The following is a 27,305-nucleotide window of genomic DNA, read 5'->3' on the forward strand; positions in this document are numbered from 1 at the left end:
CAAGGGAGTGACACGCACTCTGGAGGTCATGTGGCCTAGCAATCTCAACATCTGCCAAGCTGTGACCTGCTTGCTGCTGCAGCCAGTGAGGTGAGCATCACCAATGCATCTGCTCTCACTTGGGGGGGAGGAAAGCGCGAGTTTGCACTGTATCAAGCAGGGCTTCCATGAATTCCAAGAACAGACTGCAGTGGGACCTGGGGTAATATATAACAAACCCTGGTAGTTCCAGTACCCAGATAGTTCTTTGAACAGACTCTTTTGCTCCTTCTTGCAACGTGCTCTTGATCAATTAGCCATCCAGGTAGGGACACACAGACTCCCAGTCTGCCTAGCGATGCTGCGACTACTGTGAGGCACTTGGTAAAGACTCTGGGAGCAGACATGAGGTCAAAAGGTAGGATGCAATACTGGTAACAGTGCTTCCCTATCAGAAATCAGAGAGATACTTCTGGTGACTGAGTATCTGGATGCAAGTATATGCATCCTTAAAATCCAGAGAGCAAAGCCAATCGTTTTCTTGAATCATGGGAAGAAGGGCACCCAGGGAAACCATCATGAACTTTTCTTTGACCAAATATGTGTTCAGGGTCCTTACGTCTAGAACAGGTAACAGAAGTACCTGGAATAGAATTCCTGCCCCTTCTGCCCTGGTGGGATGGGCTCGACTGCATGGACCTGAAGGCAGAAAGTTCCTTGCTTGTGCTGAGTGATGAAGAGAGACTGTTGTGGTGAACAATCTGGAGGTGTTAAGCTGCCAATTGAGAGCGTGCCCCAAGGGCACATATGCGTTTGATATTGCATCCAGACTCCCTACTTTAGGTTAGGTGTGGGGATGCGCAGACTCTCTTGGCTGTGTCTCGGAGAGGCTGGTAGACATTCTTGCCGAGAGACAACCTTTTTGGGGACAAGGTGAAGGATGTTGCTAGCCTCATCAAGAAGCACACTGACATTATCCAGTCCCTTTCTCGGTGGCTGCCTTCTGCGGCCTCCACTACTAGGAGGTTCACTGGCACTACTGGAGGTTCACTCCTTACTCTGAGTTGTAGGTTTACTTCTTCCACCCATCCTCAACAGCAGCCCCAGTCCCAGCTTCCTTGGGGCCTGCCAGCAACATCCATAAGTCACAACCTGATCCTCAGGCAAAAATGGGGGCAAGCTTTGGACTGGCTATAGGAGAGCATAGCTGCTGTCAAAGTATCCATTCTGGGTGACCTACTGGTAGGGGGGAAGCTGAATGTTTTTCCAAGAAAGGGTGGCCCCTTGTAATCTCCGTCTGGTGGGTTCTCTACATGATCTGAGATAACATGGTTTTACCAAAGGTAAATCGTGCCCAGATACACAAAAATTAATGTTCTAGCTGTGTGTGTTTTATACTGGTTGCAGCCAGTTAAGCGAGCATAGAGTTCAGCGAGACATGCAGAAAGGGGGTCTGTGAGCTTTTTTCCTGTCACAGTAGCTGTTAATGATAGTTGCATGCTAAGTTTATTTAAATGAGCTACTCTCCGCCTCCGAATTAGGAGAAACGGATGTAGGAGCTCCTCTGGCAGCCTCTAAACGAGGTGTCCCCCTGCACTCAGCCTCCTCCGCAACCACGAGGGTCGAGACATGCGGCACTTCCAAAATGGCGCCCGCTGCCAGCTTCATCGAGCAGGAAGAAACATCGCTCGCCATGCTCATACTAGAATGAGCGTCTAAGGAGCACGTTTTACACAGCCCCGCTGCTGATCTGCGTTTACCACAACAGGAGCAGCGCTTAACTCCCTCAGCAGCCATCGCCCGACTGGACGGAAATATGGCAATAAAATGTCGGCTTCGCGCCAAAACTTACCCCGTTCAGAACGGCGTCTGTGGGACCTCCCTGGAGGAGCTGGGCACCACTCTCACCTCAGAAGACCGAGTCAACAAGCTCCGGTCAAGCTGCGCAGAACCAGAATCTCTGGAAAAAGCCTCATAACAGCCACGCAGTAAAAGCACGCTTTTTTTTTTAACGCTGTGAGGAAAGTTGGAGGCAGGCAGCAACAGAGGGACTCCGGGAGGCAAGGGAATGGGTAAGGCAGGGAAAGGGCGAACCTATATGCCTTTAAAGTGGGCACCACCAGCCACAACACCCCTGCTCAACAGGCAAAGCATAGGAGCCACCCCAGGCAGTCTGAAATCCAGGAGCTGATCAAGCTACGTCCACACCTGCTGGGAGATAGAGAAATACTGAAGGCAGTTGGGGGCTAGCCGTCCAAGGGTCACTGTGGTTTTCAGTGTTCTCTATCTCCACCTGCTGGTAGGCAGATACAACCCATCAGTTAATGGATTCATCTGCTGCTGATGGCAAGATAATGGCAGCTAAGAGCCCCCAGAGAAGACAGTCCACTTGAGAGAGAACAAATCCTCTAACAAGCAGAGGAAAAAACGGAAGACGACAAAGGAGTCTCTAAACATCCTAATGGGTCTAAAAGTGTGTGTGTGGGGGTGGGGGGGGGCTACCAACTGCTTTCATACACGCAGCTTGTCCGTTTTTGTGACCAGCTCATTTGCCTCCCGTTTCTTCTGAGCATCGCTGGCTATTTCCAACTCTGCAATTTTTACTGAGTTGGAAATAGAGAGCGGTGCTTTAACGGGACTTTAGTGCATCAAGGTGTGAATTCTTTGACTGGGTGACCAGAGAATTGGATAGAGGACGTGCGCTAGATGTAATCTACTTAGATTTCAGCAAAGCATTCAATATGGTTCCTCATAGGAGGCTCTTGAATAAACTTGACAGGCTGAAGTTAGGATCCAAAGTGATGAATTGGATTAGGAACTGGTTGACAGATATCAGAAGTTGGTGGTTAATACAATTCACTCGGAGGAAGGAAAGGTGAATAGTGGAGTGTCTCAAGGATTGGTGCTGGGGCCGATTCTGTTCAATATATTTGTGAGCAACATTGCCGAAGGGTTAGAAGATAAGGTTTGCCTTTTTGATGATGATACCAATATCTGTAATAGAGTGGACACCCCAGAGTGATGAACTTAGAGTAGAAACCCAAGGGAGACATGTGTTAGGCGGTGAGAGGCTGCTATGAACAGTCAGGGAGAAGGACCTTGGGGTGATAGTATCTGAGGATCTGAAGATGACAAAACAGTGTGAACAAGGAAGTGGATGTAGCCAGAAGGATGCTAGGCTGTATAGTGAGGTGTAGCCAGCAGAAGGTGGTGTTGATGTCCCTGTACAAGTCATTGGTGAGGCCCCACAAAGTATTGTGTTCGTATCTTGCTAGAGATGTAAGACAACTTGAAGCGGTCCAGAGAAGGCGACAAAAATGATATGGGGTTTGCACCAAAATGCGTATGAGATGAGACTAGAAGACATGAATAAGTATACCCTAGAGAAGAGGAGGGACAAAGGAGATACGATACAAATGTTTAAATACTTGAATGGTATTAATGTATAAATATTTTCCAGAGAAGGGAAAATGGTAAAACTACAGGACATGAATTTAGGTTGCAGGTTGGTAGACTTGAGAAATGTCAGAAAATTCTTTTTCATGGAGAGAGTGGTTGATGCCTGGAATGCCCTCCCGAGAGAGGTGCGGGGGGGGGGGGGGGGGGAGGAGGAGGAGAGAACTGTGGTGGAATTCAAAACGGCGTGGGATAAACACAGGATCTCTAATTAGAAAATGAATGGTATGAAAAAAACAAAACTTAAAAGGGTTGCATATGTGTTTGCATGTCAAGTGGTGCTTAGATGGCAACTCTGGCTGTATATCTAAGGCCGGTGCTGGGCTGGCTTGTACACAGTTTGAGTCCTGCATATAGCAATCCAGTTTAGGATTGGCTGTAGAGAGCTTTGACAGAAACTCCACTAATTTGGAAAGCGAGAACAGTGCCGGGCAGATTTTACAGTCTGTGTCCTGCAAATAAGACAAGACTGATTTGGATAGACTTTGATGGCAACTTCAGTAGCTGGAACATAAGGATAGAGCTAGGTGGACTTCTACTGTCGATGTCCCAAAAATAACAAGGAAAGACCATTATCAAGTATCACTAAGGCTAGGACTGCTCTTAATGTCTCCATGCAAAAGCAGGACACTCAAACAGCAATTTAGAGCTTTGAGATCTAAGGCCGGACAAAAAGAGCCTTCCTTCTTTGCAACAGTAACATAGATGGAGTATCTGCCTTGTTCCTGTTTGGCCTGGGGAACTGGAACAATGGCCCAGAGCACTAGCAAGGAATCTACGGTGGCCTGAACCTTGACTGCCTTGGTTCCCTTTTGCCAAGGAGACTGCAAGACTAGAGGAGCCAACTGGGTGGGAATGCCCAACTTGTAACTTTCTGTAATAATATCCAAAACACACTCTTCTTGAAACTCTTAAAGACGTGCTCGCACTGGAGTGGACCAGCCTTGCATCACTGTTGATGCTCTGGAGGCATTGGCCACTAGGTGAATTGAGGAAGACTTCCTGTCTGTACAAAAGAAGACTGGTGTGCCTGAAAGCGGTACTTCTGACCATACTGCTGACGATCAGGACGGAACCATCTGCCGTCTTGAAACTGAGAGCCCCTGAAGACAGATGACCAGAGGCTTTCAAGCTTATCCTCCAGAAACCACTGTGGCTTAGTTCACCCCAGTTCTTCCACCAAATTATTGAGATCTTCTCCAAACAGCCACTTGCCCTGAAAGGGTAGTTTAACTAGACACGACTTACACTGCATTCATTGCCCAATGCCGCAACCAGAGTTACCCACATGCTATGACAGCCAAAGACATACTGTGGGCCGTAACATGTCAAATAGTATCCGCCAAGTAGGCCAACCCCGCTTCCTGCTGGGTATTATGGCACCCATCTTAGGTTGCTGATGCCACTTCAGGCATCCTCTTACCAGGAACAAGCTGCACACTGTCACTTGAAGGCCTAAAGAGGTTACTTTTAAGGCTTGTTTTAGTGATTTCTAGCTTCCTATCCACTGGCAAGGTAGTCTTAGTCACTGTCGTAACAAGGAAGCCCACGCTGGGAAGTTGCAATTTATCTTTCTCCTATGGAACTAATGGAAAGAGGCAAGCCATGGCCCTTCCCACTCTCTGCCCCACATCTGGTGAGACCTCTTCTGATGTAATCAGGTCTTTAAGTCTGAATGCATCAGGAAGGTCTTATAAGGACCTCTAAGCCCCCTTACAACAGATGAAGGTGGTACACCCGATGCCGAAGAAGGTTCCTCAATGGTAAGCACCACCATCTTTATGGAACAACCCGAGTACTTTTGGATCATCTCCCTCTAAAGCTGGCTTCTCTGAATAGACTGAGGTCACATCAGATAAGAAGCAGAGACAGACTCATCTTCCCACTCCTGGAGGTCTAAACAAGATCTCTTAGGAGCTGGAGGAGCTGTGGGACAAGCAACTGAAGCACCTTGCAGCAATTTGACTGTGCCTGCTTAAGTAAATAACCCTGGTGTAAGAGAAATATAAACACATAGGGCACAGCAAAGATGACACAAAATTATGGTCTCTTGATGATGCTTAAATAGTCTAGATTTATTGTGTAGCTTAAAAGACTCAAAATGGTAATGTTTTGGCCAACCGGCCTGTCTCAGGAGCTTTTGCAAAAATGACGATCAAGAAAATAAAACTCAAACAATAAAATTGAGATAAGAAACATATCTTTGAGTATAAAAGTAGAAAACAGTCATCACAGATAAGAGTTAAAATCTTACCAAGATAAAATGGTTATTGTTCTCTACAATTACACAAGAGAACACTATACAATCTGAATGAATAAAGATGGTTATGTCAAGGTGGTCAACACCTCAATTCAAACAAAATAGTACATCCTATATACAAATACACACCTGCAGAATGTATCAAACGTGTATCTCATACCAAACAACATATAAATCTACTCAAAATATAATGACACATGATATATTCAGAAACATAAGTCAATGTGTGAAAATCTATGTGAATCAATATATATTTTCATTGAAAATCAAGTGCATATGTACCTCTCAAGGAGGTCTATAAAAAGAACATGTGTCTGTTGTTCTAATACCAAATTGAAAAGCTTGCATAATGTAGCCCAGAAAAGATAATGTGTAAATAAGTGAACAGGTAATGAAATAAACCATGTAAAATAGTAGGTGATTACTACTAATCATTAGGGAGTTGACTATAGTAATGCCCAAATGTCAACAAATATGAAATAAGTGAATTGAAAATAAGTAAACTGAAAACATTATGTTGATATCGCCAAACAATGGGGAAAAGAAACTGTGGTAATACTCAAGTGTAAACAAATAAGGGGCATATGAGAAACATATAAGGTGTAAGATAAAGTGCTTAAGGTGATTAAAAACAAGCTTCACTACGGAGATGACTATAGTAATGCCCCAAATGCAGACAAATAAGAAATAGTATATTAAAAGCATTATACTGATATCACCAAATGATGGGAAAACAAACTGTAGTAATATTCAAGTGTAAACAAATAAGGAAAATATGAGAAAGATACAAGGTATGATAAAGCCCTCACGGTGATTAAAAACAAGCTCCATATGGGAGAAATACAGCTGAGAACTTAGTTGATATACTGAAAGTGCAACAAGAATTAATGTCTATTAATAAGACTGTATATATTGAGTGATAAACAGTGTATATCAAACAGACTAATATCGGCAGTGTGTAACTGAAAGCAGGACAAACCAAGTGAACACCGATGTTGATCCCGCACATGAGACAAAACTGCTCAGTGAACTAAAGTATTTATGCTTCAATCTTTTTTATTAAGGCAAATATCTCAATATAACAACACCCTCAACATTTTCAATTCATGTCGAGGAGAAACGTGATATGTACAGACATTCTTTTCAGCCTCTTCTCTTTGCCAAATTAACAGTATTCCAACGATATTGCCTTTCTTTCTTCCCTTTCCCTCCCCCTTCCAACTCCCCAAAGCCCCCCCCCCCCCCACTATCTTAAACGACCTCCCCTCCATTCCTTCACATCATCAGAAACATTAGTCATAATTAAACCTCCTCACGCATCACTTATTCCACAAACTGTTCTTAAAGGTTCAATAGGTGACTCCGGGCTGCTTGGGTGAGTGTCAACCAAAAGGGAGCCCAGCATTGTTGAAATTTCTTCCCTGTCATTGAGTCCAGGTCGTGATTCCCTTGCCGCTCTAGTCACATTAAGTACAACATCTTGACTCTCCAAAGTTGCCTGGTAGGTGGTTTGGTTGAAATCCACTCTGACAAGATAACCTGCTTGGCCGTAATAGTAGCCTTAGACACAAAGTCTCTAAACCCCCTGGGACTGGGTGTGCCCAACCTTGGATGTCCAAATAAGGCAACGTCATATGTCCAAATCGTGTTCCATATCTGTGATACATAGGATGTAATAGCTCTCCAAAATTTTTCCACACTCCTACATCTCCAGAACTAAAGTATTTTAACAAGGACATCTGGATCAAAAAGATAAGACAAATTGAAACGATAGATTTTTGCCTAAGAAAATATGACGGAGGAAGTTATTTTAAAGTGTACAAGGTTGCCCTATTGAATATAGTGAACTCTGGAACAGCAGAATGTTACACATTTAAGAGTTTCACTTAGATAAATAGCACTGTATAAAGTAAGAACTACTGAATTAAAAAGTATTTTCTCCGAGATTGAAGAAAATCATCAAGTAAAACTGCTTTATAAAAAACAAATGATAAAGCTTTGTGGAAGTGAATTTCCAATAACAGAGGGAATGTTAGAAGACTGTATTACTATTAGATTGGAATGAATGTGGAGGGTGTATGGTTGATATTGAAGAAAACTGATCTTTTATCCATTTGGGATATTGAATAAAGTATTTTTGCAATTAAAGAAATGTGTAACAGTTACTTAAATAAGAGATATATATTGTAACTAGAAAGTAGAGTATATGCACTAGATGATCATGTATAATCATTAGGGATATCCTGAAAATCTGATCAGTTTTCAGCCCTTGAGGACTGAACTTAGGCAAGCCTGGTCTGAACACATTTGAGGTTCCCATTTCAGTGATCATTCTTTGCTGTTCTGGCTGCTGTAGAACAAAGTTTGTTTTTGCCAGAATGGAAGACTTCAATAAGATTAATTCTGGAGCTTCAAACTCCTTAGGTTTTAAATTCATTGTTTGGCAATTTCACTGTACAGTGGAGATAACAGGCCTTGGAGAACCTCTGTACAGGTATCACTGGAGCAGAGTAGCAGCCTATTGGTTATGGCAACATCCTGAGAACTAGGGAAGCCAGGGTTCAAATTCAGCTGATCCTCCTTGAGATATTGGGCAAGTCATTTAATCTTCTATTGCCCCAGGTTCAAACTTAGATTTAAGTCCTATTGAGGACAGGAAAATACCTACAGTAACTGAACGTAGCTCACCTTGTGTTATCAATAAAAAAGATATGAGTGAAATATAATTAAATTAAAAGAAAAATAAATGACTACTTCTTTCATTGGAAATAGGACTGCCATATCTCACTGAAAAATATATTTACAACTTCCCAAAATGATTCATTATGGAATTATTCTTTGGAGGGCTGCAGAAGACTAGGTGAGGGAGCCAGCAGCATCTGGAACCAAAGACAGGAACTGGTTGCTCTGAAGGTTTCAGGGACAATATTTGGCACAGAACATGCTGACTGTTGGCTACAGTTTTGGCATTGAGCATACTTCTGGCATATGCCAGAATTCCTGCCAATGGGCTGTCCTCACAGTAGTTCTTGGCATCAAGGTATGCTGCAAGAGCTTTTCTTATACCAATAGTTCATATGCTACTTCAGCTGTTCCCTGCAATGAATGGAATCTATTTTTTTTTTCCTGGTGAACTCCTTTCTACGATGCTAATTTATTAGGTGTGACTGTTTCCTTATCCTTTGTGGAACATTCACCCCTAGGGATAGCACAGCCTCTGCTCTCTCTACAGACCAGTAGGACACAGACCTGTGACTCACTTGAAATGTTCTTATCACCAGTTCCCCGCTGCAGAGAGTAATACCTGATGGAGGAGATAGCAGGCCCTAAGTCCCGACATATCATACTCTTGGCAACACGTATATGCAACACGATAAAGCTGGGATATTATGGCCCTGCCTCAGACATCTGTAGAAGATAGCATCTGTCCAAAATGGCCAAAGAGCATCTTTTGAAACTACTGACAGTTCACCATGGCAAACAGTATGCCAAACAAACTGAACAAAAAAAAATTGGGGGGGGGGGGGGGGGGAGGGGGAGGAGGGAGGTTGAAGGGGGTAGCAATAAAAGGGGGACAGAGGAAAGGAAAATGTAAATAGGAAAAATTACTTTTAGCAGCTAATTTACCCCCAAACAACTACTAGAGCAGAACTATGTCTATGTGATAACTGACTCATTTTTTTTTTTTTTTTGGGGGGGGGGGGGATTAAAAAAAAAAGAAATTGAGAAAGGTTTTCTAAAGGTTTTAATCCACTAAGTTGAACGTTAAGGCTCTTCAAATCACAATGTATAAGGCACATTCATTGCGGGCATGTGACTTAGGAGAAAAACATTGTCAGGATGATTGAGTGGTTAAGACAGAAGAGGGTAAGGATATCTGTCTTAGGAAGGAACTTTGGATGCATGTGCAAACACACCCTATTGTTATAGGACGGTTCATGACCATAATCAAAAACAAGATCTTACTGCATTTATGGATTCATTTCTGAGAGGACTTTAACATTGATACTTTAGTTATGCACCCCAAACAGTATTTTCTCTAAATTTTACTTCATCATATAGATGCTTTAGGGGTTTGTTTATTAAGGCGCCATCATACCCCATATTTTGTAATATGAAAGCCTGAAGTTTTCCTGATGTGATTACATCTACTTGGGCCAGGCAAATTTCTTCTCATACAGTCTGTGGTGATCAAACCTGGTGCTCTTGACTTAGTTTCCCCTGTAAATAGGTGATCATATATCATGCTGTTAAGTATAGTTTTACGACCCAGCAGAGTTCACTAATTATAGCAAGGCAGCACAGGAAACATCCACATCCCCTGAAAATAATGATGCTCATCAGTAAGGAACTGTCTATGGATGTTACACTGTGGCTTCTTTATGTTGTTTTATTTTAAATTGTGATTTGTCTTTACCCTTTACTGGTAGACTATATTTGTACTTCATATTTCATTATGATTTGTTTTCCATGCTGAGCTTGTACAACAAAAACAGTTTGTTTTGAGATTTTATGAAATTACATTTAACTGCAAATGCATTTTCATTCAACATAGTCATTTGACTGATCAGCTGATGGTACCATTAGCAATTACCATTCTCAAATGTACAAGAGAAACAAAATGCTCAGGTATACCTGTCTTGCTCTATGGGAAGTCTCAATGTCATACTTTCTTAGACAGCTTAGCGCCCTTCCATCAGGGGAGCTTCCCACATTCCAGTCAGAAACAGCACCACTGTCTATCATCCACTGCAATACAAAACACAGATGACAAACTACATATTGGAAGTAAATTAGAGTACAGTACCTGCCTGGCAATATGATTCATGTTAATGCCATGCTTCCTCATGCACGCCTGGCCTCGATAATCAGGAGGGTTTCCTATTTCATACGTAGATGTTGCTGCACTGTCTATCCTCCACTACAGAAAAAAAACAAACAAACAGATATGGTATATTTCCTATGTAAAAAAGACAGTATACAATCCAACTTAACATAAGAGAAAAAGGGGTTTTATTATTTACTAGTAATGCAGTTAGTTACCCCTTGGGTTCCCAGGCCATTTGAAAATTTTCTCAGCCTCATTCAGTCACATTTCAAGTTTATTCAGTGGTACTTAAAAAAACAAAACAAAAAAATCATGCATTTCAGAAAATTACATACCCCCTCCAAAAAAAAAAACAAACAAACACAAAACAAAAATAAAAAAACCCCCACAAACTTCAGTCTTTTACATTTCAGACCCCTCTTACTTAACATTGCTCTCAAAGTGAAAAATGAATTACAACTATAACAAAATTAACAATTTCCACATGACATGGGAAACAAACACAAAAACAAAAATATTTTGGGTTCTTCATCCCTAATAACAGCATGAGTTATCATCATAGCATTTTATCTGACAATATTTTTGAGGCTATGGAGTTGTCTGCTGTAGATGAATGTCTAACATACGCCTGTAGAGGGATGTGTGTGTAAGTGACTAGATTGAAAAGAGTCTCAGGTGCAACCTGTGTGTGTGGAAGGGCCTGGTCTGAAAAGGATTCTGCCTGGGATGGTGGTGCAGTGGGAGGGGAAAGGTGTCTAAGGTGAGTTTGAATGAAGAGCATCTGGGAGATGTAATAGAAGAGAGGTGTCAGAGGCTTGCAAGGAGTTTGGAGGGGGAGGGGCTGAATGGAGGAGAGGTGTCTCAGTACTGTTGGAAGAAGCTGAGGGTCGTCATGGAAGATTTAGGAGACTGATTCTTCCCCCTTCCCATGGGGTCTATATGAGTTTTTGAAACTCTAGGAGGTGGCAAGCATGCTGTCTCCAGTTCAGTCATCAAATTCTTCTTGCAGTTGGCAGTCAATAATGGGCTTAAGCCCTTCACCAAAGGCTGCCTGGGAATGAAGTTTCATAGTACATGCCGCAAGATCTCATGGCTCTTATCACAGGAGTGGACCTGCAGCAGCAAGAAATTAGCTGTACTTGCTGCTGGGTTGCATGGAGGAAAGTTTAAGGACTGATCAGGAGGTGGCGCCATAGCACCAATAGAGGCACCATGATTTGTTCATTGAAAAAAACAAACAAACCATACTTCCTCCTATTTGTTTTAAAAGTATTTCCATGTAACTTCATTGACTGTCCCCTAGAGTCTTTAGACTTACACCACAGCACCCCTATTGGTGCTGTGGCACCACCTCCTGATCAGTTCTTAAATTTTCCTCCACACTTGCCTCCTTCCAGCTCCGCCAGAGCTTCCTCCCCCCCCCCCCTTCCCCAAAGAAGAACTGCTCCAGCATCGGGTGTCCCCCAACAATAGGGTGACCCATCCACTTCTTTCCAGCCTTGCTCAATTGTACTTACATTCCAGAGATAGAGACACTGCTTGAATCATAATGAGGATAAGTAAAGCACTCATCTTGCAACAGTGGAGCAGGTACTCAGATAAATATTTTTTTTTAAACTCGTGTTATAAGTTAAGCCAGTGATATGTAAATTTCTGAGATGACAGTTTTCTGCGGATATATTTGGTTGCTTGTACATAGAAGTGAACAGTGAAAATATTAAGGCATATTACTGTGCAGCCTAAGAGACAGGAGCAGTGATGAGACATAGGTAATATGGCTTGACACACTGCTCTATATCTATAGATATATATAACATACATATACACACACAAAAATATACATACATATGTACAAACAGTACACCAACAGTTTATTTTTCTTATGTAAGTATTCTATGTTGAAAAATTACCAAATGTTTTTGACAATTTATAGCCTATAAAACTGTAACCAGTTTCCAGGCATCCATTCTGGAGAACTATGGGGCTAGTTCTGGGCAAGACTTCTACGGTCTGTGTCCTGAAAATGGGGCTAGTTCTGGGCAAGACTTCTACGGTCTGTGTCCTGAAAATGGCAGATACAAATCAAGGTAAGGTGTACACAAGTAGCAGCACATATGAGTTTATCTTGTTGGGCAGACTAGATGGACCATGCAGGTCTTTTTCTGCCGTCATCTACTATGCTACTATGAGGCATATTTTCAAAGCACTTAGCCTATGGAACTTGTTGGAAGATATTTAAGTGGATATCAGATTATTGACCTGGGCACTGGATATGATTTTGTGTCCTTTGTCATTGAAGATGGGAGCAATATCAGGCAGTGGCGAACACCTTTTAGAAGGACAGGAGTTAGTTAAGAACATAAGACTAGCCATACTGGGTCAGACCACTTGTCCACCTAGCCCAGTAGCCTGCTTCCAAAAGTGGCCAATCCAGGTCTGAAGTATCTAGCAGAAATGCATGCAGTACCAACATTCTATGCTTCCAATCCCAGGGCAAGCAGTGTCTGGGTCTCAATAGCAGACTACGGACCTTTCCTACAGGAACTTGTCCAAACCTTTTGTAAATGAAAAGATACCCTAACCGTCGTTACCACATCCTCTGGCAACGAGGTCTAGAGTTCAACTATTTGTTGAGTGAAAATATATTTCCTCCTATTTGTTTTAAAAGTATTTCTATGTAACTTGACTGTCCCCTAGTCTTTGTAATTTTTGAAAGAGTAAAAAGATTCATTTTTACCTGTTCTATACCACTCAGGATTTTGTAGACCTCAATCATATCGCACATCAGTTGACTCTTTTCCAAGCTGAAGTCCTAACTTCTTTAGCCTTTCCTCATATGAAAGGAGTTTCATCCTTTAGGAGTAGCCTAGTGGTTAGTGCAGTGGACTTTGATCCTGGGGAACTGAGTTCAATTCCCACTGCAGCTCCTTGTGACTCTGGGCAAGTCACTTAACCCTCCATTGCCCCTGGTACAAAATAAGTACCTGAATATTTGTAAACCGCTTTGAATGTAGTTGCAAAAACCTCAGAAAGGCGGTATATCAAGTCCCATTTCCCTTTATCATTTTGATCTCCCTTCTTTGAAACTTTTCTAATTCCACTATATTTTCTTTGAGATATGGCAACCCGAATACTCAAAATTCCAAATAAGCTGGAGAGCAAAATATTTACAGAAACTAAGCAAAACTAGTTAAATTTGCTCTAAAATTGACTCAAACTCAAAATATACAGAAGATCTAGAAATTTAACAAAATGAAACCTCAACAGCCTGGGGTGCCTATAACACTGGCTAACCCCCACAAAGCTCTTTTTAGCTTTGGCAAAATGGTGGACCGAACGACGTGGATCGGCGTCACCCACTTGTGAGAATATGAAGCCTGCTGTCCTCAGAGAATGCCTGCTACAGGTAAGTATCTTCGCTTTACCTTTAGGCGTCATAGCATTTCAGTCAATGCAATCTTTAGAAGTAAAAATGGCGCCTTTTAGCGGGCGCCATTTTTACTTCTAAAGATTGCATTGACCGAAATGCTATGACGCCTAAAGGTAAAGAAATGTAACCTTTTTATATTCCCAGGGCAAGTATGTCTCGGGGGGGGGGGGGGGGGGGGAAGAGGACAACCCATTATGAATTACAAACTGTGGAGTTAACCTGATTTATTTCTCTTTTCAAGGTTGGGTAAAAAAAAATGCAACGGTCAACAGAACTGCCAATAGAAAAAAAAAAAAAGCTGTTAAGATCCTGAAAGAGCAGGTCGCAAAACAATAGTGCACTCGAGCTTTCAGCAAGTTAAAGTAAAGTTGCCTTCCTTGAAATTTTATAAAGTTTATAAGAAAATAAAAACTTAATAAAAGATTGAAAACAATTTTTTTTAAGAAATATATTGCAATAAAAGCACAAAGATTTTTCTGACTAATAAGGTAGCTCAGCAGCAGGACAAAAATCCATTTGCCGATAAGACAGCTTCTGAAGTCTTTTCCTTCAAAAATACAGTGAATGATCTGAATCAGTTTTGTAAAGGGTAGGTCTCGTTCACCTTTGGATTGAGTTTAGTTTTGTGCATACCATCACTCCTAAGCCAGGGAATGTACAGTATGATGTCAGTCTCTCAAATTTACTGCTAACACTTGCCATAGTACTTCCATTATGTTAAATTGAGTTTCTTTCTGGAGTTCTTAAGAGGAAACATCCAAATGTGCTGATCAAGCCTGTGGTACCCAAAATGATAGAGAATATTTCTGTATCTTTCAACCACATTTTCTTGTTACTTAAGGATCTTCTCTCTCTCCATCTAGTCTGTCCCAGTATGGTGATGCTTATATATTTATGAGTTACTGTTTGGTAGTGGATTTGTGTTTCAGTTGAAAGGGGGGAGGGGGAGACAAATAAATTAGTTTGTTGTCACTTTGTTTTTGGGATGATTGATGTTGAGGGCATAAAAATGCATTTCATTGGATTGGAGAGTGTGGGGTAGGGGATTCTATTTGTAAGATCTCAGTCATACAGGAAAATAACACATATAGAGTTCTCATTTTAAAGGTGATTTAGATTGTAGGGACTGTTGTCATGGTAGAATATTTTAGTATCTGCAAAACTTTGTTTTTTTTTATCAAAAGAGGACAAAGGATACAGTTGAGTATGATCTAAAGTTTACATTGATTAGTGTATTTTCTATGTAGAACACACTGTCAGTTACATATGAATTTTGTTTAAAGGACAGGTGGATTTTTATGTCTCATAAAATCATGGATGCAGGAATTCAATGAGATAGATTTAGTTCAAATATGTATGCCAGGATATTCTAATCATTTGTTACGAAGGGTGTGTAGGAGGGAGAGAGGCTGTAATTCTAGGCTGGAAGTCAAATTTCACAAATAGCTTTGTCTACTCAACATATTGAGGATGTTGATTGATGTTACTATGGATTGGCAAGATGGCTACAGTACAGGCTTGTTTAGTTATAGTATCCATGTCAGATATTATCATATCATGGGAACAATCTTGTTATTTTTGATTTACTAAGTATAGAATTTTCAGGAGACTTTAATGTGTATATAGATAAAGTTTGTAACAGGTGTTTTTAGGTGCTATAAGTAAATATAAACTAAACAAATGAAGGATTAAAGCAGCATGTCAATTTCCCCATACATAAGTCAGGGAATACCGAGCGTTTGTTATACCCTACCTTGTTGGTTATGAACTGGCTTTCAAGTGCTAAATTCAAAGGATGTACCATGGTTTGATCAAACTTGCACAATGGCGGGTGTGCACCGAGAGTCACCCTTGGGTGAAAGTTTTCAAAAAGGTGGTAAAGAAATCAAAGAAAAAAAACAAAAAAAACATTAGTAGCCATGCAGACTTGGGAAAAGTAACTGCTTATTCTTGGTGTAAGCAAAAAGGAATTGATTTTTTTTTTTTTTTTGTGGGGGGGGGGGGGGGGGGGGGATCTTGCCAGATATTTGTCACCTATGTCAGATAGAGGCTGACAGAATTTCAGTTTTGGTTACAGCATCAAAATCGGTCCAAAATCCTTTTTGGTCTCACTTTGAACCTTTTCTAATTCTGCAATATCGTTTTCTAAAGTTTATCAAAAAAGCAAATGGTTGCCTCCTGGCCCTATGGACCTGGTAACTGATACATTTTATAGACATGTATTAAAAGATCTGGATAGATTAGAACATGAGCAGGGTTTTCAACGACAGAACATTACTAAATTTGTAAGAGAAGCGATTCGATCTCTTGCACAGGATGAGGACATTGTAATACGTCGGGCAGATAAAGGAGGAGCGGTGGTGATATGGAATAAACAAGATTACATTAAAGAAGCATATCGCCAGTTGCTAGATGAAGACACCTATTGTAAATTACAAAAAGATCCCACTGAGGATCTGCTATTTCAGATACGAAGGATCATTGAAGAAGCATGGCAGTATGGCTTTTTGTCTAAAAATGAAAAGACCTATTTATATCATATTAATGCAAAAATACCTATTTTCTATTTGCTTCCTAAAGTGTACAAGTCCCTCACACAAACACCAGGTAGACCGATAGTAGCGGCGCGCGATTCTCTTTTAGAGCGGGTGTGTAAATATCTGGATAGTTTTTTATCTCCGCTAGTTCCAGATATAGCCTCGTATGTTAAAGATACTACACACTTCTTGAATAAAATGGAAGATCTATCAAAGGGAAAGGTTTCAGGTATTCTTGTAACATTGGATGTGCAGTCGCTATATATGGCTATTCCTCAACAGGACGCTGTGGAAGCCATACAATTAGCCCTGGAAAGTAGACCGAGACCAGTTACGGTCCCCACTAAATTTTTGATGCAGTTGTTTGAACTTGCTCTGCATAATAATTATTTCATCTTTAATGGAGAACTATTTTTACAACTTACGGGCATAGCTATGGGTGCTGCATTTGCTCCTGCAGTGGCAAATATTTTTATGGATAATTTGGAGAGATATTTTATCTACAAGTTACCCTTGTTTAAATATGCATCCTGTTGGTGGAGGTTTATAGACGATGTTTTCATGATCTGGGAAGCTGATGAAACGCTGCTGGAAAAGTTTATTTTTGATTTAAATGTGTGTCATCCAACTATTAAGTTTCAATACACAGCACATAGGACTGAAATTCATTTTTTAGACGTTAAAATCACAAATGTGGGAGGCAAATTGGAATCTGATATCTTTACTAAACCCACAGATCGGAACTCTTTATTGAAATATGACAGTATGCATCCGATCCACATCCGTAATAATCTCCCGTTTGCTCAGTTTTTGCGCTATAGGCGTATATGTGATTCTTCAGAGAAATACAAAAAATCGGCTATTCAATTAAAAGAGAAACTATACGAGAGAGGTTATCCGAAACGTATAGTTAAACATGCATATAAGAGAGCCCTCTTTAATCACAGAGAATTTTTGTTGGAATCTAAGCAACAAAAAGCAGAAAAACGGAACACTCCCTGTATCATGCAGTATACATCTCTTTCTCCGAAAATTTCCAATATTATCTATAAACATTGGAACATTTTAACCACACATATTTTTGCAAAACAAAAATGTATGGTGTCATATTCGAGAAGGGCTAATTTGGCTGATATTTTATGCCATTCGGACACCTGGACAAACAGAAAGTCTGTCCTTGTAGGTCACTTTAAATGTAAGAAGTGTATTATGTGTGATGTTATGGAGGAGGTGGATCAATTTTGGGATCCTATTAGAGATCAATGGATTCCATTGAAGAACTTTACAGATTGCACTTCAAAAGGAGTGATTTACATGATTACATGCCCTTGTGGCTATAGATATATTGGTCAAACAAAGCGCATGTTCAAAATTCGTCTGAGTGAACATAAGCATAGTATTCAAGCCGGTAAAATCCATATGCCTCTAGCCAAACATTGTAATGAGATGAAACATTCTTTTGAGCAACTCAAATGTATGATCATTGAGCAAGTTATCAATAATGGTAGACGGGGTGATATTTCAAAAGTATTACATCAAAAAGAGCAAAGGTGGATCTATCGATTACAAACTGTCAGCCCTACTGGGCTGAATGGCCCAATGGAATGGGCTGCCTTTTACTGATTGGTTTATGATTGAGGAAGTATTTAATGACGTCAGTGGGAGGAGGAGTCTCCCTCTGGGCGTCCTATATAAACATTCGCCATTTTGTGTCCATTTGGATATGAAGAGAAATGTATGATGCTTTCTTATTGTTTCTCCTGATGAAGAGAACGAAACAGTGGGAGTCCTAATCCTGTCGGACTTTAAGGAGTCACAGCCATGGACATTAAAAGAGAATTAAACAGCGATTGAGCTTTTTGGAATGAGGCAAAGCTAAGTGTACACATAGAACTGTTTAACCTGGCTGTTTTTGTATATTTCATTATTGATTACATTTTTTCTTCTTTTTTAGACCCTTGATATAGTTTTTTTTGGGTCATATTTAGGATTTGATGAGCATTTGAACTTAAGATTTATTAAATTGATTTTCCCATATGCCTAAGCACTGCAGATTTTTCTCTCATGATTAGATGTAAATAGGAGAGTTTTTCTCTGCAGTGCAAGGTAGGTGGTGGTAGCCGATGATGAATGTCAGTCAGTGGTGTCCTAATTTATATAAAGGTACCCTGGACGTATGAGGCTATATATTATTAAATGATAATATAGTAGTTCATTGTCTCATCTAGATCCTGTTGATTTGGAGCAATTAGAGTGTGTTTAAGTTTCTGATATTATATTGCTCTATGCAGTTTTGAATTGGTTTGCTTAACCAAAACTGAATGCAATACTCAAGGTGTGGTTGCATCATGGAGCGATACAGAGGCATTACAGTATTTTCGGTCTTACTCTCCATCCCTTTCCTGATTCTTAGCATTCCATTTGCTTTTTTGGCCGTCGTCACACACTGAGCAGAAGATTTCAGCGTATTATCTACGACAACACCTAGATCTTTTTCGAGTGCTGACCCCCAAGGTGGACCCTAGCATCAGGTAACTATGATTTGCTTAAAGCTTAAATTAAAATCCATAATGATCCCTAGATATTTAAAGCTGCACAATGGGATCATTGCCTTACCAAAACAGGTTTAATATAAAAGGGGTTGCAACCATCCAGTAATCCAAAAAAGGCTATTTTTTTCAAAGTTCCTGCAGCCAATTGGCCACCACCAACAATCCTAACTGTAAATTTGACAAATTGGGCTTAAACACATTTACCCTAGCAACAATATAATCTGAATAGCAATATACATGAAATCCAAATTTTTGAATGATCTCAATTAATGGACTAAGAATTAAGTTGAAAAAACATTTTAATTGAAAACTTTTTTACCTTGTAGATCCAACAAAAGACCTGAAATGTTCTGAGCGAGAAAAGATGAAAACCATAAGGCTACCTTCTTAATCCCTACAGAACTCAATCTTTGAATCAGAAGCCCATGATCCACCAAATAAAATACAGATGTTAAATCTAATGAGATCTCTTCTCAATCAATCAATAATTTCATATATCTCTCAAAACCAAAGTTATTATTTCAGTACTAAATATCTTTGAGCGAGACTATTTGTCTAATTTGGTTAGCCTATCTCACAAAAAGGGGGCTTGTTCTGATAAGACTTAATTTAGCCCCAAAAATGTATGATATAAAACAGTGTTTAATGGGTTATTTTCATATCAATCCACCAATTGGTGGAATGCTCTGCCATTAAGTATTTGGAAGCTTAATGATTATAAAGGTTTTAGGAGAGCATTTAAAACTTATTTTTAAGCTTTTTAATAATTGTTAAACGGTTTTGTGTATATTGTAAATTCCTGGAAATTGTCCAGTTCTCTTGAGTTTGTAAACTGTGGGATTTTGCGGGGTATAAACCTTATTATAATTGTTTTAATCCAAGCTCCCTAACATATGATTTAAAACAGTGTGCCCAAGGGTGCCATGAGACTCAAACCCTGTTCCCCCAAAGGGTTGATCGGGAGGAAGGATAAGCCTCAAGGAAGCATAAACGACGCAGACTGCCACCCAGAAGCCTCTGAAAGACGAAATGCACCCTCCTGGTGGAACGCTAGAAGACATGCTGACCAACTGATGTGGAACACTGACCAACAGAGATAGAAGAGAGGTATGAAACCAAAATGAGACCCCAGCCTCCAGCAACTGAGGAATAAGTCCTGGTCCTACCACGTCTGGAGCTCCGCACTCCAGTGCACCGAGGTAAGAGAGACAGCAGATCACCCACTGCAATGTGCGAACCATCGCATTGGCCTTCCTCTCCCCCCTCCTTTTCTATTTCTGTGGATAACACTCTCATTCTCCCTGTCTCATCAGCTTGTAACCTTGGGGTCATCTTTGACTCCTCTCTCTCCTTCTCTGCTCATATTCAACAGATTGCCAAAACCTGTCGTTTCTTTCTCTATAACATTAGCAAAATCTGTCCCTTCATCCCTGAGCACTCTACTAGAACCCTTATCCACACTCTTATCACCTCTCGTCTTGATTAGTGTAACCTACTTTTCACCGGCCTCCCTCTTAGCCATCTCTCTCCTCTTCAATCAATCCAAAACTCTGCTGCGCGACTCATTTTCCGCCAAAGTCGCTATGCTCACATTAGCCCTCTCCTTAAGTCACTTCACTGGCTCCCTATCCACTTCCGTATTCAGTTCAAGCTTCTCTTATTGACCTATAAGTGCATTCACTCTGCCGCTCCTCAGTACCTCTCCACTCTTGTCTCTCCCTACGCCCCCCCCTCGAGTACTCCGCTCTGTAGAAAACTCTCTCTTATCCATCCCCTTCTCCCCTACTGCTAATTCTAGATTCCGTTCCTTTTATCTTGCTGCACCTCAAGCCTGGAATAGACTTCCTGAGCCTGTACGTCTAGCCCCGTCTTTGGCCATTTTCAAGGCCAGACTTAAAGCCCACCTCTTTACCACTGCTTTTGACTCCTAACCATTACTCACTTGCCCTGTCCTTTAGCCTCACCTCTTTGTTTCCTTACCCTTAATTGTTCTGTTTTCCTGTCTTACCTAGATTGTAAGCTCTTTGAGCAGGGACTGTCTCTTTTTTGTGTATGGTGTACAGCGCTGCGTATGCCTTGTAGCACTATAGAAATGATAAATAATAGTAGTAGTAGTAGTAGGAAAAAGGAAAGAAATGAGAGCCCCACATCCGGACCCCGCTGAAGCAGCACAGCCAGACCTAGAGCACCTGCTCCTGCCAGCAAAGGAAAAGCTGCAAAATCTAGGTATGTCCTCTAGGCGCCAAGATATATGGCTCAGGGCCCCCCTCCCCCCCCAAGCCGCCAAGATATATGGCTCAGGGGCCCCCCCTCTCCCCCAAGCCAACTCACAAGGAGCAGAAAGACTCCGTCAGACAACTCTGCTCCTGAATGAAAGACGGCCCACTGAGGAAGAATGCTGCCACATACAGGACCCCCTCACAGCGTGCCTCTGACAAAGAAGAGTCTCTTGCACCCAGGTCAAGAGCAGCCTGGCCCCTATCACCAGCGGAATGCATCCAGGTCCCTCTATGTGAAGCAGGCGGCCACAGTAGCCACCCCAGTGGAGAACAGCTGCACCAGGAAACCCTTCAGCAGCAGGGCAAAGATAGCCACCCTAAAGACTGGCATCCATGGCCCACAGCTCCCAAAGTGTAATGGGAAAAAGAACTCGGTGGAAGGGCGGCTGCAAGAACAACCTCCAGTGCATCCTGCCCAGCACACTGACCCCATAGACACTGTCAGCTTAACCCCTGGGAAACTGGGAATCACTGACAAAGGAGAACCACGGACTCAGATAAGCCCTCCCCCAGGGAGCCACATCCCTAGCCACACACATAGGCCTCAGGGCCGGCACAGAGTCCCAGGCTCTAGGACGGATCCACCTCACCAACAGCCTGAGCTACAGAACCGTGAGGAAACATGCTCCTCCTGAGAGACGACAGAAGCCCAATATGCTAGTCACTGCAGCAACACAAGCCAGCTGCTCCTGAAGAGCTCAAGTTCAAAGACTGAAGACTGACCAAACCTCCAGCCGCTCGACATCCGCCCCTCCGGAGAGAGTAGACCGCCGCAGCCACCACTGCAAACTATTGGAGCACACTACAAGCAGCAAGGAAGCCTGTAGGTGAGGAAAAGCCACCAACAGCAATGCGGCCAAGGTAAAATTATGTATCATACCTGATAATTTTCTTTCCATTAATCATAGCTGATCAATCCATAGACTGGTGGGTTGTGTCCATCTACCAGCAGGTGGAGATAGAGAGCAAACTTTTGTCTCCCTATATGTGGTCATGTGCTGCCGGAAACTCCTCAGTATGTCGATATCAAAGCTCCATCCGCAGGACTCAGCACTTAGAGAATTACACCCACGAAGGGACACTCTGCCCAGTTCACCACCGCCGAAACGGGGGAGGGGAATTAACCCAGCTCATCCCCACACAAGTGGGGGAGGGGAATCCGTCCAGCTCATCCCCGCGGAGCGGGGGAGGGACACCACACCCGCCGATGCGGGGGGATCTGGCTTATCCTGTAACCGCAACCGCGGGAGGAGCTGACTGACCCTAACACCGCCGAAGCGGGAGGGGTACAAAGCTGCCCTACAACCGCACGAAGCGGGAGGGAGTGCCGGCAGAATTTTAAGTCTCAATCCAGCCCCGTAAAACGGAGGGGAGAGGAATGCAGCAGCTCACTGTAACACAAACTCGTCTCAACTCTTGAAGAATCCAAGTGAAAAAACTTGAACACGAAGTCTTTCTGAAGTAACTGAAGACTAAACTTGAACCTGAAAGGCAACCAGAATAAAAACAGTACAGATATCTGGGAGGGGCTATGGATTGATCAGCTATGATTAATGGAAAGAAAATTATCAGGTATGATACATAATTTTACCTTCCATATCATCATGCTGATCAATCCATAGACTGGTGGGATGTACCGAAGCAGTACTCACCCAGGGCGGGACATTGAAATCCCTGAACTCAACACTGAATCTCCAAACCGGGCCTCCGCCCGTGCCGCCACAGCCAAGCGGTAATGCTTGGAGAATGTATGGGCCGATGCCCAAGTTGCCGCCTTGCATATCTCTTCCAAGGAGACGGACCCGGCCTCTGCCATCGAGGCCGCCTGAGCTCTAGTGGAGTGAGCCTTCAGCTGTATAGGCGGCACCTTCCCCGCGGCCACATAAGCCGCTGCAATGGCTTCCTTGACCCATCTTGCCACTGTAGGCTTAGCAGCCTGCAGACCCTTACGAGGACCTGCAAACAGGACAAACAGATGATCCAATTTCCGGAAATCATTGGTCACTTCCAAGCATCTGATGATGACTCGTCTCACATCCAGATATTTAAGAGCAGAGTACTCCTCTGGGTAGTCCTCCCTACGAAAGGAAGGGAGACAGAGCTGCTGATTCACATGGAAGCGAGAAACAATCTTGGGCAGGAAGGAAGGCACTGTGCGAATAGACACTCCTGCCTCAGTGAACTGCAGAAAGGGCTCTCGACATGAGAGTGCCTGGAGCTCGGAAACTCTTCTGGCTGAAGTGATAGCCACTAAAAAGACTGCTTTCAACGTCAGGTCTTTCAGAGATGCCCTCAACAAGGGTTCAAAAGGCGGCTTCTGTAATGCTCTTAGCACCAGGTTGAAATTCCACACAGGCACCACTGAGTGCAGAGGAGGGCGCAGGTGCTTAACTCCCTTGAGAAAACGCACCACATCTGGCTGCGAAGCCAGGGAAGCACCCTTCAGGCGGCCCCTGAAGCAAGCCAGGGCCGCTACCTGGACTTTAAGGGAACTGAGCGACAGGCCTTTCTCCAGACCTTCTTGCAGGAATGCCAACACTGAAGAAATTGGAGCAGTGAATGGAGAAAATGAGCCTGCTTCACCACGCTGTAAAGGTACGCCAAACCCTGGCGTAAGCAGTAAAAGTAGAGCGCTTCCTCGCTCTCAGCATAGTGGCGATGACCTTGTCTGAGAAGTCCTTCTTCCTCAGACGCTGCCGCTCAATAGCCAGGCCGTAAGACCAAAGGGGGAGGGATCCTCCATCACCACGGGACCCTTATGCAACAGGCCCTGCTCCACTGGCAGCCGCAGAGGATGGTCCACTGAGAGCCTGATCAAGTCCGCATACCAGGGACGTCTGGGCCAGTCTGGACCCACCAGGATTATCCGGCCTGGATGCTTTGCCACCTGGTCTAGCACCCTGCCCAACATGGGCCAGGGCGGGAACACATAGAGAAGCTCCTGTGCCGGCCACTGTTAGAGAAGAGCATCTACTCCCAGGGAGCGAGGGTCCCGTCCTCTGCTGAAAAAGCGCGGCACTTGGCAATTGGCCGATGACGCCATCAGGTCTAGGCTCGGCTGGCCCCAGCGCTTCATGATGCCCAAGAACGCCTGAGCAAATAGCTGCCACTCTCCGGGCTCCAAGGTATGGCGACTGAGAAAGTCCGCCTTGACATTCATGACTCCGGCAAAGGGAGCCGCTGACAGCTGTGCCAGGTTCACTTCCGCCCACTGGCATAGATTCATGGCCTCCTTGGCTAGAGGGGCGCTCTTGGTACCTCCCTGGCGGTTGACATAGGCCACAGCCGTGGCATTGTCCGACAGGACCCGTACTGGCTTCAACGCCAGTACCGGGATGAACTCCAACAGCACCAACCGAATGGCTCTGAGTTCCAGGAGGTTGATAGACCACTTTGCCTCTGCAGGAGACCAGAGCCCCTGCGCTGTCCTTCCCAAGCAGTGGGCTCCCCAGGCCATCAAAGAGGCGTCTGTGGTGACGACAATCCACTCCGGGGTCACCAGAGGCATTCCCGCAGACAACCTGTCTGTCTGCGTCCACCAGCTCAGCGCCTTGCGCACTGCTGGGTCCAAGGGAAGGCGCACAGCATAATCCTCTGACATCGGAGTCCAGCGCAGCAGCAGAGATTGTTGTAGTGGTCTCATATGAGCCCTGGCCCAGGGCACTACATCCATCGTGGCCGTCATAGAGCCCAACAGCTGCACATAGTCCCAAGCCCGAAGAGGAGAGGCTACTAGGAACTAGTCCACCTGAGCCTGAAGCTTGACAATCCGATTGTCTGGCAGGAACACTCTGCCCACTTGGGTGTTGAATCGAACTCCCAGATACTCCAGGGACTGAGTCGGGCGCAGCTGGCTTTTCTCCCAGTTGATGATCCATCTCAGGGAGCTCAAAAGAGCAACCACCCGGTTCACAGCTTTGCCGCACTCTGCATAAGAGGGGGCTTGGATCAACCAGTCGTCCAGATAAGGATGGACTTGTACTCCTTCCTTCCTCAGGAAGGCCGCGATGACCACCATTACTTTGGAGAAGGTCCGCGGAGCAGTAGCCAACCCGAACGGGAGGGCTCTGAACTGGAAGTGTCGGCCCAGTACTGCAAAACGCAGAAAGCGTTGATGAGGAGGCCAGATGGGAATATGCAAGTACGCTTCCTTGATGTCCAAGGATGCCAGGAACTCTCCTGCCTTCACTGCCGCTATAACAGAGCGGAGGGTCTCCATGCGAAAGTGCCGAACTTTCAAGGCCCAATGGACCCCTTGAGGTCGAGGATAGGCCGTACAGAACCTCCTTTCTTTGGAATCACAAAGAAAATGGAGTAACGTCCCTTGCCAAACTGATTTTCTGGCACCGGAACGACCGCCCCCAGGCGGATCAGATTGTCCAAGGTCTGCTGCACTGCCACAGCTTTGACCGGAGACTTGCAGGGAGAGAGTACAAACCCGTCTTTTAAGGGTCGGCAGAACTCTAGCTTGTAGCCGTCTCTGATGACTTCCAGCACCCAAGCGTCTGAAGTTATTGTGGTCCACTCGCCCATAAACGAGGACAGCCGTCCTCCAATCTGCACTGGGGCGTGGACCAAGGCCCCGTCATTGGGTACGAGACCCTGGGGAGGACCGGAGGGAGCACCTCCGGGACGGCGGTCTCTGCGAAAGGAATGCTGCTTGGGGGAGAAGTTCCTCTTGAAGGAAGAGGGGGCAGAGGAGCCCGACCTGCCCGGGCGGTACCGATGGACTTCCTGAAACCGTCCTCTGGAGGTACCAGGGCGAGTACTAGCCCGAGCCCTGACCTCTGGTAACTTCTTGCCCTTAGACGTGCCGAGATCGGTCACAATCTTGTCCAGCTCGACCCCAAAGAGCAGCTTGCCTTTAAAAGGCAATCTAGCCAGGCGGGATTTAGAGGCGTGGTCAGCAGACCAATGCTTCAGCCAAAGCCACCGCCGCGCAGAGATTGTCTGAGCCATGCCTTTAGCTGAGGCTCTCAAGACATCATACAGCAAGTCTGCCAAATAGGCTAAGCCCGATTCCAGGGCCGGCCAATCAGCCCTCAAGGAATGATCCGAGGGGGAAACCCGCTGCACCATAGTCAGGCACGCCCTGGCCACATAGGAGCCGCAAACTGAGGCCTGCAAACTTAAAGCAGCCGCCTCAAAGGACGACCTTAAGGCCGCCTCCAATCTTCTGTCTTGGGCGTCCTTTAGGGCCGTGCCACCTTCCACTGGCAACGCCGTTTTCTTAGTCACCGCAGTGATTAAAGAATCCACGGTAGGCCACAGAAAGGCCTCACGTTCACTTTCAGGCAAAGGATAGAGGCGGGACATAGCCCTAGCCACTTTAAGGCTCGCTTCTGGGACATCCCATTGAGCCGAAATTAAGGTGTGCATGGCATCATGCACGTGGAAGGTTCTAGGCGGGCGTTTCGTCCCCAGCATAATGGCAGAGCCAACAGGGGCTGAGGGAGAGACGTCCTCCGGAGAGGAAATCTTCAAAAATGCCCATGGCCTGCACTAACAGGTTGGGCAAATCCTCTGAGCTAAAGAGCCGCGCTGCAGAGGGGTCATCCGCTCCATCCGAGCGGGGATCCGTCTCCTCCAAGGAATCCACAAAGGACCGTTGGGAGAACTCAGATACGCTGCCCTCATCTACATTGGAGGAGACAAAGTCCTCCAAGGCCTGGGAATCAACCCGAGGGCGTTTACCTCTGGGAACCTCAACCTCTTTACCAGACGAGGGAGCAGGGGCAGCGTTTTGCATAAGGAAGGCCTGATGCAGCAGCAAAACAAACTCGGGGGAGAAACCCCCCAGACTGTACACTTCCGCAGCCTGGGCAACAGCCCTAGATGCACCCTCAACCGGCGCTCGCAAGAGCGGGGGAGAGACATGCTGCGCATCCAAAATGGCGTCCGGCGCGACACTCCGCGAAGGAGCCGCGCGGGAAGAGCGGCGCTTTACTTTAGCCGCTTTGGTGCCGTCGCCCAAATTAAGGGCG

The 27,305-nt window shown here is 44.1% G+C and overlaps 1 protein-coding gene across 1 annotated transcript in view; it reads right to left on the minus strand.

Annotated features, from left to right (window-relative positions):
• The window catches only part of LOC115464799 (low molecular weight phosphotyrosine protein phosphatase-like), a 63,976-nt gene that overhangs the window by 16,582 nt on the left and 20,089 nt on the right, over positions 1-27,305 (minus strand). Inside the window, exon 3 of the mRNA XM_030195160.1 lies at positions 10,503-10,616. Coding sequence (XP_030051020.1) covers positions 10,503-10,616 — 114 coding nt within the window. The remainder of the gene's footprint in view (positions 1-10,502; positions 10,617-27,305) is intronic.

This window comes from Microcaecilia unicolor, chromosome 3 (genome assembly GCF_901765095.1).
Source record: "Microcaecilia unicolor chromosome 3, aMicUni1.1, whole genome shotgun sequence".
Lineage (NCBI taxonomy): Eukaryota > Metazoa > Chordata > Amphibia > Gymnophiona > Siphonopidae > Microcaecilia > Microcaecilia unicolor.